At 40.5% G+C, this 15,631-nt stretch overlaps 1 protein-coding gene across 1 annotated transcript in view; it reads left to right on the top strand.

The window, feature by feature from the left end:
* PREP (prolyl endopeptidase) overlaps positions 1 to 15,631 on the top strand; it is a 60,061-nt gene that overhangs the window by 20,097 nt on the left and 24,333 nt on the right. The window contains exons 8-9 of the mRNA XM_080999960.1: positions 5,838 to 6,029; positions 10,600 to 10,797. Of these exons, the coding sequence (XP_080856086.1) occupies positions 5,838 to 6,029; positions 10,600 to 10,797 (390 nt within the window). The remainder of the gene's footprint in view (positions 1 to 5,837; positions 6,030 to 10,599; positions 10,798 to 15,631) is intronic.

Below are 15,631 nucleotides of genomic sequence, written 5' to 3'. Positions count from 1 at the left end.
AGTTTAAAGTTGAAACTGAGAGTTGTTATCCAAGGCCAACTAAGCGCATTGGGAAAAAGAAGAAATCATATATTATACAGATACTGTAGATATAATCAGTGAGAAGACTTTAACCAGTGAACTTAATTCAGAGCATACTTTCAGTGTAGACTTGAAAACATAGATAACTTGTTCAGTGTAAGACTAAAACAAAAACAAAAAACCATTGAGCCACTACTGTATACTTGCATCTTTTTGTATCATAATTTGATTTTATCCTAAGAACATTTCTAACCTTAGATAGAACTGCATGAGAAAAAATACGTGGGAGAAGGATGTAGAATATTATCCAAGTCATTTCCACAATCTGTCCCTTTTTCCCAATGGGGATTTAAAACCCAATTCTAAAATAAGCTTTATTTCTGTCATGCTGTGCACATGATAGCTAATTAAAAAATCAGTACCTCTCATACGTTTAATTCATCACATTTACTCATCGTTTCTTTAGAGCAATCCCTTTATACATTTTCACAATTGCCAAAAGTTTTTTTGTGTGTGTCTGAGCACAACTGTAAGCAATGAGTAACTTCAACTTCGCTTTCTTTTCTTTAATGACTGTTCAGGTTGATATCAAGGACCACAGTTGCCTTCTGAACTTAAGAGTGAGACTGACAAATCCATTCATTTTCATACTAAATTTAGATCCTGCCTTTTCTGCAAGGAGCTCAAGGCAGCTTCCTAGTTCTCTTTCTGCCCCCCATTTATCCTCACAGCAACCCTGTGAAGTGGGTTATACTGAGAGTCGCCCAAAATCATCCAGTGAGTTTCATGATGGAGTGGGAATTTGAACCCTGGTCTTCCAGGTCCTAGTCTGACACTCTGGTTCTGCATTTAAAATGTGGAAGACTGGTGTGAGTGCAACTTGTACTTCTGTTTCCTTTGTTTATCTGTAAAATTTGGAATACTTGTACTTCTGTTTCCTTTGTTTATCTGTAAAATTTGGAATAGCTCTAAAGGAAGCTGAGGTCTTCTGGATGATGTTGGACTCCCATCATCCTTAACCATTAGCCATTAGAAGCTGAAGCCCAACAACCTGCTGGGGGGGGGGTAAGGATAATAATAATAATAGTAATAATACCTTTATTGTCAATGTACAACCTGTGTACAATGAAATTAACCGAGTCTCCCACCCCCCCAACACTCAGTCTCATTGCACTCTGTGTACGTGTCGCACAACACACCAACCCCAAAAGTCAGTTGCACTATATTATTTTCCATTCAGCAGCCTAACAGCCCACGGATAGAAACTGTTTTTTAGCCTGTTGGTACGACTGATTAGACTTCTATATCGCCTGCCTGAGGGTAGAACATTAAAGAGGTGCTGGACGGGGTGTGAATCGTCCCTGAGAATTTTTCTCGCTCTCCTAAGGCAACAATCCCCTTGCGATGTCATCTAGCAGGCTCAGGGGACAGCCCATGATATCATGTGTTGTGTTCACCACCCTCTGTAAAGACTTTCTGTCCGTGGCTGTCAAGCCATTGTACCACACTGTGATACAATATGAGAGGACACTTTCTATTGTGGACCGGTAGAAGGAGGTAAATCAATTGTTGTTTAACATTGTTCTTTCACAAGACCCTGAGAAAATGGAATCTCTGTTGGGTCTTCCTAACCACCTGAGTTATATTGTTTTTCCAAGTGAGGTCTTCACTAAGGTAAACTCCCAGGAATTTAAAGGAAGAGACTGTCTCCACACAACCCCCCAATATACAATGGGGCTAATTCCCCTCTCTTCCTCCGATAACTTCTGTCTGCCCTAAAGTACTTCAGACTGTTAGCTTTTAAGTTGACTTCCAGTCAAATGTTTCTGGCCTTTGATGTGGCCAGAAAAGATGAAGTCAGCACCACTGGACTTTGGGTGAGAGTCAAGATGAATGTTCAGCATCTATTCTACCATTTTCCTACTAAGCCACAAGGAAGAAGGTGCTGCATCCCAGAGAATGCTGGTGCTTACACTGTACATTAAAGTGAAAACTTTACTAACTCTACCCAAACAATAGGCATAGCTGTTGTTTGTTAATTCAGACATACCAAGCCATGATTAGGCAAGCCATAGTTTGCAAACCCACATTACACTACAGTTCCTTGCCTCCTTTTCTTTTTCAGCTTATCACACACTATGGTTTGTCAATTCGGACATCACGCCAAGCCAAAGTAAAGCATAATTAATCATGGATTGGCATGATGGCTGAATTAGCCCAACACGATCCTGACCCAACAGAAATGCCTGTTGTTTTCTTAGTGTCATGCATTGTAATATTGCTGAGCATTGGCAGTACCAAAAAAAAAACCAACCCTACAGTAGTAGCAAGTATTGGCAATGGCATTTCTGACTCACATTGAAATAAAGGGCAAAAGTAAAAAGATTCCTTGTGTTAGTAATTACTGTTAATTTCTTTGGGTTTTTTTTAATACTTTAGCCAATTTTGCCCATATTTATAGAAAAGTCAATACTGCACAGTGTATATGTAGCTTGAGTAATTTCACTGTTGTGAGTAGATCTTTCTGCATACTGATGATGTCAAATCCTAAAAAGCCCACAGTAATTATTTTTTCACACAAAGAACCAACATAGACGTGATTTTCCCTTTGCCTAACCCATATTAAGAGTTTCTGATTACTGACAGGATCTCGCCACTCCCTATATATATTGATTGTATTTAAGTCTTATATTCCAATGCTGGTTTTGTAACCGGATTTGTAATGGCTTTTAGTCAAATACAATAAATGATTGATTGATTGATTGATTGATTGATTGATTGAAGTCTTATGTGAACTAGATTCAAATTAAAAGGAAGCAGATGTTAAAAGTTGGAAGATAGAGATGGGAATCTAATCAGTTTAATGTCTTGGTTACGATGCTTTCATTTGATCAATTAGCAAAGTGTTTGGGCATTGTCTAAACTGGATTAATAAGCATCTAAAATATACTCTGTGATTAGGTATTAGGTTTTTGTATATTTAACCATTGGAACATGCAAATATATCATCAGATGGTTACCACTGAGTTAATTAATTATACCCATAGACCCTTGACTTAACAGCATTGTTGAGTGCAAGGGTGTGAGTCTTCATAGTCTTTATACTCTGCTGAAAACATACTATATTCTGCCCATTTCCCTTATGAAGATTTTTTAATATATAATTTATTGCTATGAGTTAGGATGCTGCCTTATAACAAGTCAGGCCTTTGGCCCATCTAAGTCAGTATTGTCTGCACTGACTGGCAGCACCTTTCAGTCTGGGAGTCTTTGTGTCTGCCATGCCTCATCTGCTTTGCAAAGCTGTCTTGGCTCTTTTGCCTTTTAAATTGTGGGAAGGGAAGGGAAGGGAAGGGAAGGGAAGGGTGTCCACCATTAAAGGCTCCAGGCAAGTGTGACATTTTATTAGTTCTGCCATAGAGGAGGCAGCTGTGTCTTGTCTGTTCACTGATCCTTGATGTGCCTGGGATCTGCGAAGTTGACTCATTCTGTCTCTGGTAGAAAATGGATTTGACTCCTGAGATTAGGCTGTGGGCTATTACCTTTTAACTCACTGTCTGCTAAAGCAGCGTGAAATTTAGTTGTAACCCCCCCACCCCCAAACAGCCGTCGTATCCTGGATGTTAAAACACCTAGCCAAAGGAGGAACAACCATCAGTCAAATTTCTTAACTCTGAATCGCAAAAGAGTGAAGTTTAACTCCGCATCTTGAAAATATGGGAAGTCTAAATCCGTGCCTTTCATGGGATGCCCTGGACCTGAAACAAAAGTGAATCTCCAATACTTCTGTAATGGCTGCTGCCATCTGGGTTGTTGTTTTTTTGTCTGCTTCAGAAGGCTGCAGCTCAGTGTAGAGCAAAGCTGTTTCACAAGCACAGCAGCCCAGGTTCAGTCTCTGGGGTCATGGGCTAAGAAGAATCAAGTAGCATCTGCCCTTGAAGAGCTGATGCCAAGCAAAGTGCCCTGTACCCTGTGTCTGACTCAGAATAAGGAAGCATCCGATGCTGCTGAACTTGTTTTTAACAGCATGTTCTCTTTCTTACTGGCCTGAGAAGAAGAGGTGTAAATCTTCCTCACTCTCCTCTCTGCAGTGTGTTCTGTTCAGCTTTCTTCATTCATCCTCTGTGTTATCTGCCTTTCATTGCAGGCTTCTGGCAGTAGCTCAGTGCCAGAGTACAGACTGCTAGACAATCTGCAGCATCTTTTCAAACACCTTCTCACTCTGCATGATGTGTGACCCATCACACACACACACACACACACACACACACACACACACACTTACATTACTTCCAGTGACAGATTCTGCTGCAGGAATTCTTTTCAACACACCAGCCTCTTTGTTTTCTGTCTTCTGTAGGGAGATACAGTACCTTGGCAACTTTCTGTGTTAAACTACCCGGGGAACAATTTTTGCTATCAGGCAGAGCAATCTGTCTGGTTAACTTTTCTGAGAAGCTGAGCCCCGTGTGCTCACTCACTCTCCTCACCCTCCAGCTTCCTGTTGCTCCTTTTGCTTAGCAGTGGCATGGGTGTGGAAGGCCTGCAGAAGGAGAAAGCGTGTCCTGCGTGGGGTACGTTGGGGCATCTGAAAATTCCTTATATAGCTTTTGATTTTGAAAACCTTTTCATCTGAGAATTGAGAACTATCTTAACAGTTGTGTGAGGCATCACCCACTGGTGATGGTGGGGGGGTGTACAGCTATTCAAAAAGTGCCGCCTCTGTTTCACAGGCCAATCCTTGGTTTACAAAAGTAGGGCAACAACTTCGGTCAAGTTCTCTGATGAATAAAATCTTTGGTCCCTGGAGGGGACTTAACCTGCACTGCCAATCCTTCAGTGAGCAGTGGTTGACTCCTATGATTCAGTATACTTGATTTTTGTTTGGGAACCTGGCTTGCAGGCGAGTTAAGATCTGAACCAACTATAGTCTGCTGTATTCAGAGGCAACAGCAGATAGTGGTTTGGCACTAAGTGGAAACAGAAGCTTCTGATCTCTCCTGTTTGGGGACAAGTAGGAGGTAGCACACAAGCCCAAGGCTAGTTGCTACTCGTGTCAACATGGTTTGACAGATTGAATGCGGCTCTCTCTCCATTCCAAGCAGCGTTAGGCAACAAAGCTCTTTGCTGTCATGCACAGTATGATAAGATTTCAGAAATGCTGATAGACAGAATAAGATTAATTATTACTTCAGCATATTTGCATGTGTCAGGACTAATTAGTATGTTCCTTTTTATTAAGTTGCAAAGGAGTGCAAGGAGATGTTGAGTTATACTTGACATTTCTGTGCCATACATGATTATGGACACATATGCTTCTGAAAAGGAACACAATTATTGTTTCTGGAGCAAAAGAGCATTAACATAATTAATTTCTATAACATAATTCTAATCCTTGTAAGGTTTTCTGTATCGTCCTGTTGCTGTCAAAATAACATTTTACTTTGTTACTTTTTCAATTGCCCTGGACTCTTGTGAGGAAAGGTGGGGATAGATGATGATGATGACTGAGGATTTTGCAAGACATCAGGTCTGGATGTGTGATTGAATGTGTGGTTAAATATTAGAATGAACAGGACATCCATAATGCAAGTCCTCCTTTCTTTAGACCCAACAAGCTATGATGCTTGCAGGAAAAAGAATCTTGTGGGGTCAGAAGAACACTGAGGGATAGTCAACCAAGTTACTCATGGTCATTAACTTAATGCCCTACTCCGAGTTAAAGTTAGTTGAATGCAGCCCATTGCTATTAAATACCCTCATCACGTATACTTGGTTTTACAGTTGTAAGTGCTTTCCTTTTTCTCTTAATGTAGGTCTTCTGCACTGGGTGAAACTGATAGACAACTTTGATGCAGAATATGAATATGTCACCAATGAGGGAACTGTGTTCACCTTCAAGACAAACCGTCATGCTCCAAATTATCGACTAATTAACATTGATTTTAGTGACCCTGAGGAATCCAAGTGGAAAGTGCTGGTTCCTGAACACGGAAGAGACGTTCTGGGTAAGAATATTAAGTTACAAAGGAGAGACGCCACTACTATTTTTTGTAATAACCCAGAAGGACTTTCACCTTGAACCAACAATCTCTTAAGTTTAAGAAATGTTGTGAGATGGAATTGCAGGTTGTCTTTTAACAGCAGTTCTTCAACCATGGCATATGAACCACAAACAAGTAGCGCACAGTGAAACTGAATAGTTGTTTTAAGTTGTATCTGACTAAGTAATACTCAGGGTAGGCCCATAGAAATCAGTGTGCTCAGAGTATGGCTTATCTGGATGGTGCAAAGATGGGGCAGTGGCGAGGCTGAAGTGATCTGGGTGCACCAAGAGAGCCAGTCCTGTGTGCCTTCATAATCCCATCCAGGTAAGCAGCAGCAATGCTGGTATTGGGAAGGTGTCCTTACAGCACCGCACAACCAGCTAATTCTCTTTTAGGCACTGTGGGGGGAAATCTTCTCCCACCCAATTGCTAGATTCCTGTATACCAGAACTGCAGAAATTATAATACTCAAATTGTGTGACAGCGCTTTATTCCTAAAGAGCAACTTGTCCTGATGCTAACAGGCCAAGCTGCCGTTGTGTCACATTGCTTTAGTCTCTTCCCAGATTTGCCTTGGAAAGAAATAATTGTATCAGAAGGCAGTTAATAATTTATCACTCTGAAGGCTTTGCAGTCAAGTTAATTTTTGATTTTACCTGATAAAGATGACATATTAATGAAGTGCTTTCTGCAAAAACAAGATGTGTAAGAATTCAAAGGTTAAATGGTTACGTAGCATGAAGTGATTCATTGCTGTGGCTTAATCAGCACTTGACACCACTGCTCTCAAATTCTAGATAGCACAATGGTTGTAAACATTCCTCTTTAGCCCTTTTCTATGTTTATTTAAGCACACAGACTAAGGCTTCTTTTTCTGGTTTAGCACTTTTAGGAGACATCTGAAGGTTTAGGGAAGCTTTTAATGTTTAATAGGTTATTGTATTTTAATATTCTGTTGGAAGCCGCCCAGAGTGGCTGGGGAAACCCAGCCAGAAGGGCAGGATATAAATAAAATAATAAAAATAAAAATAAATGAAAAACATGAAAACTACTCCCATGCCACTATTTTGAAGTGCCTTGGGTGTTTTATATTGTGAAACCTTTCCCACATCTCAGGCAAAATAAATGCAAAGTACATACAAATGGAAGGCCTACTGATCTGCAATCCAATCCCAAACATGTGTACTCAGAAACAGAGCCAACTGATGGCAGACGTAGGCCCCTAACCAAGCCAAAGTTAGTAGTGGCCAAATCCCATTTAAAACAGTGGAACTGATGTCTTTCATTAGTAGTTGTAGCTGTGTAGCTCAGACAAATCCACCGTATCCATTGTTGGGACTTACTCCTTAGTATGTTTAGGAATGAAGTTTTGGTCTTTGCTAAAAATGGGTTTTAAGACTGATTCACACTAAGATGTTTTGCTCCCTACTGGATCAGTCTTTGGTATGCTCACGTGGGCACACACTGCATGTGAACTGGAAAGTTGCAGCTACAGCCAGCAACATCAGTTCATAGAAAGTGGCTGTAAGCCAGGTCAGGCCATTTCTCCCATCTGTCCCAGTATTGTCCACTCTGTCTCTCCATGATCTCCAGGAGAGGTCTTTCCCCTCTCCTGCTCCCTGATCATTTAAGCTAGGAGTGCGAGGAATTGGAACGTCCTTCATGTAAGCCAAATGCTTTGCCACTGATCCATATAGTCTTTGCACTAATCATGGAGGGCACTTCTCCAGGTCTTTTCATTGTGGGGAGTTCTGCTGACTACAGCAGTGACTGCCTGGCTGACACAAGATATTGTCCTCATACCTGAGGATTTGGGGAAGTGTTTGCATGTAAAGGATACGCCTTCTGTGAACCAACCCTTGGTGAGAGTTTTCTATTAAGTGTCCATTGCCATGTTCCAATGGGGCAGGTATACCGTCAGTCTTGTAGTGGTCTTGATTCCTTTAACAGCAACTTGAGAAATCTAGCTTTGCATCACCATCTCCTGTTTTCTGTAGGCTGGGCTGCCATCAGCATCAACACAGAAGTATTACCTCCCCAATCCTCCCCCCCCCCCCAAATAGTATTGCTTAGATAACAATACACTGTTGTTATGCTTTGCAGTAGCTACTGCTGCTGAACAGCATAATGTTTAGGCAAAAACTGCTCTCATTGATGAAAGTGTAGAAATGGCAAAAAGATATCCCAGTTTTCTCTTTCACCTGACACATTGTTATTTTTTTCCTACCCCAAAGCACAAAACAAGAGTTGGGTTATAAGGAGAGGTTTCACACAGAGTTGAGATAAATTTAGAATGCAATTCTGTGAATTGAGAAGCGGGGGGAACCATAGATTTTGAAAGGCAGCTCCAGGATATCTAAAATTCATGAAGGTCAGAATATTTGTTCCTTTTAGAGAGCTTTTTTAAAAAAAGATGATTGGCATTATTTTCAGATATTTTTCAACCTTGCTTTTTTATCTAAACACCTTAATACTAACAGAAGCTGTTAGAGAAGGTTCTGCCTGAATAGGCAGTGTTTTCTTGTTCTGCAGCATAATTTTTATTTGCGAATCGCTTTTATCAATACAATTTGTGGCTAGAGATTAAAGCACATATTTTTGGCAGGTGTATCTGTATCCTTCCACTTGCCATTCAGGATTTCCATGCCCATGAAACTGGAACTCTCTGAAAATGAAGAGTCCCCGAATTCAGACAACCCCTTGTTCTTGTACTGCATCCTGTGCCAAGCCAACTTAGTTATTTGTCTGTCTCCCTGCGATAAATAAAATTGCCATTAGGCAGGTTCTCCTGCTGTAAGTAAGGAGAGATATGGGCACAGTCGCTGCAGTGATGTCCTGTGTTTAGAGCTTACAGTACTATAAAAAGAAGCAATTATTTCCTTTCCTTTCTCCCCCATTTTGTCATTATAAAACAACCTGTGTTTTTGTTTTGTAATTCTTTTTTCTTTTTCTTTTGGTTGGTCTGGTGGGCAAAGAACGCTAGTTGAACTAAGCCAGAAATTACTGCAAAATGTTTTGTATGATAAGTTATTTATGGAATTGGTTGAAAAGAAAATGGGATAACTTGCTTCAGCAGTAGCAGTCTTTGAGTAAATAAGATGTGGTTATGTTTTTCGGTGGTCTCTGTCTGTCTCCCTTCAATCTAACATTCCTAAATTAATAATCTGATTTAGCTGCCTACAGAGTCTTGATGTTGAATGGATAGTATATAAATTTAAAAAGAATTAAGGTTGTTAAGGTTCACTGGAGAATTATTGCTACCAAATCCTGAAGGGGTCAGATTTGGGCTGTGACAGTGTGTGCTTCCTGTCTGAGAGATGTGGTGCCCTCACTATCCATAGCCATGGTTAGCCATGTGAAGTGCACTGACGTTAACATTGCTTAATGTCAATAAATCCTCTTTAAGAGTGAACCCTGGTTAGTGTAAATCCCTATTGATGTAAGAGGCCAGCTGTGGTTAAGGGTTGTGGGGAAAATATTTTGACTTACCTTGCACTCCTTTACTCTCTGCCATGAGTAAGGGGTGCACCAAGAGTGCTAGGTATGTGTTACGTAATCCCTCTGTGATATCAGTAATGCAGATCACAATGCATCTTTGCTTCAGTTGTTTTATGAGAGAACAGATGTAGGCTCTTTCTACATGCTGAGTATTCCCACAAGTTGTTAACTTTGCCGGACCCAGATGGGTTATCTGAAAGTTTCATTAATAACAATGTAGGATACATACAGACAGTCTGCCATATGCTTGCTTACAAGCCAACATTTCATGTTCTTGCTTACAGTACGTAAAACAACTACATTTACGGGTCTGGAAAGCTTTCAGAATCTAATTGAACTTGTGTTTTTGCTTAGGGCCAAGCTACATGCTACACTTAATGCACAGTAGACAGCTTTCTCTTTTTCTTCTTAAATACAGGCATGCTCCCCCCACCCCCACAGTTACCAGGATCATGATGCGCAAGGAAGGGAAGCTTATTCCTTCCTTCCTCAGCTACAGCCCCTCCCCAGTGTAGCTACAAAGCTTTGGCACCTGCTGGAACCTTTGCTCTAAAGTCACAGCCAGACCCTACATTAAAGCACATTTATACTACTACAACTATCATAGCTTGCCCCAGAAGAATTCTGGGAACTGTAGTTCACCTTTAACAGAGCTACAGTTCCCAGCACCCTTAACAACAATTCCCACCGTCCCCAGGATTCTTTGGATGGAAGCAGCAGAAAGTTTGGGTGTGACCTAAGCATCAGAAATGTGCAGGGGTTTTTTTGGGGGGGGCTGGGGAATCATGGCTTGGGGGGGGGTTAAACCCCTCCCCCTGCATTGTGATGCTGTTCAGTTCGGTCCTTAATCTGTAATCAGATTAAAACAAATGATCTTGTGCATGAGGTTTAAAGTGTTTGGCCCTTGGATTTAAGAGCTAAGGAAATCTATATAACTGTTGTGCATTTTTAAACAAAGTGACTTTAGGTGTATTCTGTTTTGGTGATGTTTACTGCTTATTCTGAAATGGACTCTTTCCCTTCCTGTGGACAGAATGGGCAGCTTGTGTCAGATCCAACTTCCTAGTCTTGTGTTACCTCCATGATGTGAAGAACGTCCTGCAGCTTCATGACCTTACCACTGGAGCTCATCTCAAGACACTCCCACTGGACGTTGGCAGCATTGTGGGATATAGTGGCCAAAAGAAAGACAGTGAAATATTTTATCAGTTTACTTCCTTCTTATCACCTGGTAAGTCTGTTTTGCCTTTGCGTTATGTTCTGGGCAGCTTCACACATGACACTTCCCATACACAAATGTTAGTCAAGTCTAGGGAAATTCTTTTTGCAAGAACCTATTTCACAAGTCTCTTATTTTGGAACAACTTGTATCACATGCTTGGTGGAGCATGGCAGCAGGTTGTCACTGTGTACATGCAGAGTATGGAGTGTTTGCAATACCCAAAGATCTTGCAGAATTGAATCATGTCTGTGTGGCAAATAACCCTGCTTTTTACTGAATGATATATTGAGATATATATATACTGAATGATATGTTGAAAGGACCTGTACTTAAGTGGTGCTCTCATTCAGCCTATTGTGCAGATTAAATCAATCCCATATTCAACTGTAAGATTCTTATTCGACCATATGGAAATCTGGCTTTTGTAAAATAACAATTTTGACAATAGAACGATAACAATGGAAACAGTTTGTGTGCCTCTTGAGTGTTGCATCAAGGATGACTGTCTATAAAGTCTAAACCACCAATGATTTGTGCTCGGTGTTTATTGGGGACCAGTTACCATCTTCATAAACAGTTTGCCAATTAGTGCCTTGTGCAATCTTTATTTTTCATAGCTTGCTGAAAAGCTTTATTCATGGTGATTAGTTAATGCTTCTTTTTAAATCCTGTAATTAGTTTACCATATTAGTTTTCAATATAGAGAAAAGCAAAAGGTAGTGAGGGAACTTAACCGATTCTAAAACCTGCTTATTTACATTTTGTGTTTTTTTGTTTTTTTTTATAGAAATTTATTGGGTTTTACAATAGAAATAAACATAATAAACAATGTAACATATATCTTAACATAATTTCACATTTTCTTTGGACTTCCTCACATCTCCCGCTCCCACTTTCATCGTTATAACATTTTGTCAGCAATTTATTATCTTATTTACATTCTTATATCCCTTCTATGTTTCATAATCTTCTAGTTCTCAAAAAGAGTTGTATTTTCTCAATCTCACTTATTTTCTTAAAATCATCTAAATTAGTGGTGCTCAGTTATTTTGATCTAGCATCCTATTTAGCATTCACTCAAATTGCAATATTTTTGTAAATAATTCTTAAATTTCTTCCAATCCTCCTCAGTCCTCTCTTCTCCCAGGTCACGAATTCTGCCGGTCATCTCAGCCAGTTCCATGTATTCTATCAGTTGCATCTGCCATTCTTCCAGTGTGGGTAGATCTTGAGCTTTCCAATGCTTTGCGAGTAGTATCCTTGCTGCTGTTGTTGCGTACATAAAAAATGTCTGGTCCTTCTTTACCACCCCTTGGCCGACAATACCCAAAAGAAAGGCCTCTGGTTTCTTAGTGAAGGTATATTTAAATACCTTTTTCAGTTCATTATAAATCATTTCCCAGAACGCCTTCACTTTAGGGCAAGTCCACCAGAGGTGGAAGAATGTTCCTTCACACTCTTTACATTTCCAACACTTATTGTCAGTCAGGTGGTAAATTTTTGCAAGTTTGACTGGGGTCATATACCATCTATTTACATTTTGGGAAGAAGGAGGTATTTTGATGTAAGGAAGTGATGTGGTCATTGGACAGAGTGGTATGGCTTGTTTATAAAGTCAGTCAAATGATAAGATGAAGTTTTGATTTTTAGACAATACTGTTTCTTCCTGTGGGTGAGATATTCCAAGTTCAAATGGCTCCCCGGCTAAAAAATACAAGCCTCTCTGCACATAGCATGCCATGGAGAAGGGTTCAATATTTCCTCCTGCTGTTATACTTTCTATATGCAGAGAGACCTTTGTGTGTGCACATAGAACAATTTAAACAAGCAGTTTCCCACCATTCAGACGAGCAGCTCGAAGGAGTACATTTCAGATAAGGTTGTATAACACTACACTGCTCACTATATAAATGGTTGTCCATTTGTAAAGAATTAAGTGGCTGTTTCCAAACAGCTCTGAGGGCAGTTATTGTGAAACTACTGCCTATACAAAAGATGCTACATAAATGGATAAAGGGGCTCTTTCTCCAGTATTCACTTCATAGGTAGCCATAATACCTTGGACTAGGCTTTTGTAAACAATCGTGGCAGTGGCCACATTAATAAGCTGGAAGATGTCGACATAAGAAAAGCCCCAGTGACCCATCTAGTCCAGCATGCAGTCTGTTCCCATGTGGCTTTATCAGCATAGATTTTAAAGGACCATGGCTTTTTAGCAAGAAAGCTTACTTTGTGTTTTCAAAGCCCAGTAGTAGGATCAGTGCATGGACTTTGTTCTTTTAACACTGTAATTTACAGATTAGTTCTTGTGCCAAGGGCATCTGAGCAGACAAGCTTGAAAATTGCATTCTTCTTCATTCTCCTGAATTGGTTGGACAACAAATTTGTTTCCTCTTGATAGCCTCAAGTTGTGGTTCCATTTCTGGTCTCCTTCAGATAGGGGGTGGGAAGGAAAAGAGAGGAAAGAAGTCAGGAAGCTGCTCTTAGCTGACTGCAGTTGTGCCAGCAACATTTAATCATCTTCTTTCTTGCACTCAGTTTCTGCTTTGCACTTCTTGTAGCCGTGTGTTTCAACACTTGCAGAAGTGTTACGGTGTCTTATGTTGTTTTATAGAATGATGGCTTGTGCTGCCAACGTTGTATTTTTGAACATTTGTTAGTAAACTGCTTTGAACGTTTGCAGAGCCGGGGCTCTGACATTCTGGTTCCAGCCTGGTGTCTTGCAAGATGCTGACTACCAGCAGCTCTTGTTAACTGTGAAGAGCTCTTGTTCCTTATCACCCCTTGATACTCAGCCCTCCCTCCCCCCCCAAGAAAGCCAGACAGATGCTAGCAAAATCCTCAGAGTTAAGGAAGCATCGTAAAATCAAAATACATCAACACACAAATGAGGCTGTGTGAAAATCACTGCAGCAGTGAGAAATGTAACTGCAAGAAAGGAACTGTATTAGCAACAAGATATTAGTTGAAAGCCAGTTTTCCTTAATTATGGTCTTTTAGACAAAGGTGGGTGCCCATTTCAGGTCTAGGGCCACATTCCCTTGGGAGAAAGTGGTTGGGGTCTACCCTGGGATCATACCTTGCAGCACACCCTATAAAGAAAGTAAAAAGTAGGTTATATTGTTATGTTAAAGGGGGAAAGGTGCAGGGGGAGGTGGATAGGTGATCTAGGACTTAACAACACAACTGATTGCACATAATAATTCATTATTGGCTGTCTATCCCTCCCAACTATCAGCACTCCCATTCTTTCCTCTCCAAGATGGAAACTGAAACAGCCATTGAGTATGCTGCACCTAGTAATGTCCTAAGTTAGTTGTTCTCTTCTTTCCCACTTTCTGTGACCCTTCCCTCCTCAGCTGGGCAGATGACTAAATACAAGCCCAGCATACAATAAAAAAGAGGACAAATGCAGAGTGACGCAACATGTTCTAAGCAGGAATGCCCATCACTTGTGTCTGTGCCAAAAACGTCTGCTGTTGACCTATTAAGCTCAGCTCTGCTAAGGGGAAACCAGTTGTATGAGAATGGAAGTATTTTTTTATGCCACCCATCCATCATGTTTCCAGGGCAGTTTGCGAAGCTACAGACTGGAGAAGCTAGATGAAGTAGGTCTGGGGTGGATGGCATATTGCTTGTAGGGATACCCTCCTCAGGCCCCTCAGGAAATGTGGGTTAGGAATCTAAATTCATTTATTTATTTTTATTTACCCCCTTTATATTCCAAGGATCTCAAGGTAGTGTACATGGTTCTCTTCCTCCCCATTTCATCCTCACAACAATCCTGTGAGGTAGCTTAGACTAAGAGATAGTGACTGGCCCAAAACCACCCAGTGGGCTTCATGGCTGAGCGGGGATTCAAACCCTGGTCTCTCAGACCACAGTCCAACCCTCTAACCATTGTAAATGGTAGAACGCCCTTGTTGAAATGGTTAGTTTACTCTTCATTTGTTTGTGATTTAAGGAAGGGCCATTAATAAGGAAAGCAATTACAAAATTGGCCTTACTTTAAAAGAGTATTTTTTATCATTCTTTCTTCATGTAAAGCTCGCTTTATGCAGACAAGTATTAAGTACATTCGACTGTGAGAGCCTTGTGAGCAAATGGAATTTATTTCAAGGAGAAATGTCCATGTACAGCAAGTTTAGAAATTACTAAAAAAGGAAGAATAGGAGCCCAGGATTACATTTGCAGTGCATAATCCCTCCCCCCCAAAGTATGCAAAAATGTAGCAAGGCATTTTTGATCCCTAACAATCTGTGTCTTTGCTGGATCCCCGTACATTGCTTTGAACTTACTGTTAAACTTTGGCAATTGAAAAGCCTGCTGAATCGGAGCTGACTGTGTGTCAGACACTATTTTGATGAGCAGTTCTGTCATACTTGTAGCACAATACACTCTGCCCAGTTTTGTGTTCAGAACAAAATAAAAATAAAAAGGCAGCTTATTCACTATGTGACATATCACTGTTCGGGCAATTAAACACAAAGAGTAGATACCAGCTGTGTTCACAGACCACATTAAACCATAGCTAATGCTTCACTATGTTGTAGGAAATAGGAAAATGTTGACTTAGTTTGGAGGGCTGAGCAGGGAAAGATCAGTCACCTGAGAATTCTACAGCAAGATGAAAGGTCACAACTGAGTGTACATTTAATGGCATATCAGGAAATTTCAAAGGTGTGCTCTACTCACTTTTTGCAGGGTATGTCATTAAGAACATAGCATCCCATTTCAAAGCCTTTCGTTATATGAGGCCAAGGAAGATTAAAGGTGATATTACTTGATGGTGAGGATACAAAGTGTTGATTCCTAAGTGCATCTTATGCAAAAGTCAGAACGC

Source organism: Podarcis pityusensis, assembly GCF_964106645.2.
Source record: "Podarcis pityusensis genome assembly, chromosome: 3".
In the NCBI taxonomy this organism is placed as follows: Eukaryota; Metazoa; Chordata; class Lepidosauria; order Squamata; family Lacertidae; genus Podarcis; species Podarcis pityusensis.
This window is presented reverse-complemented; position numbering and strand designations above follow the sequence as displayed.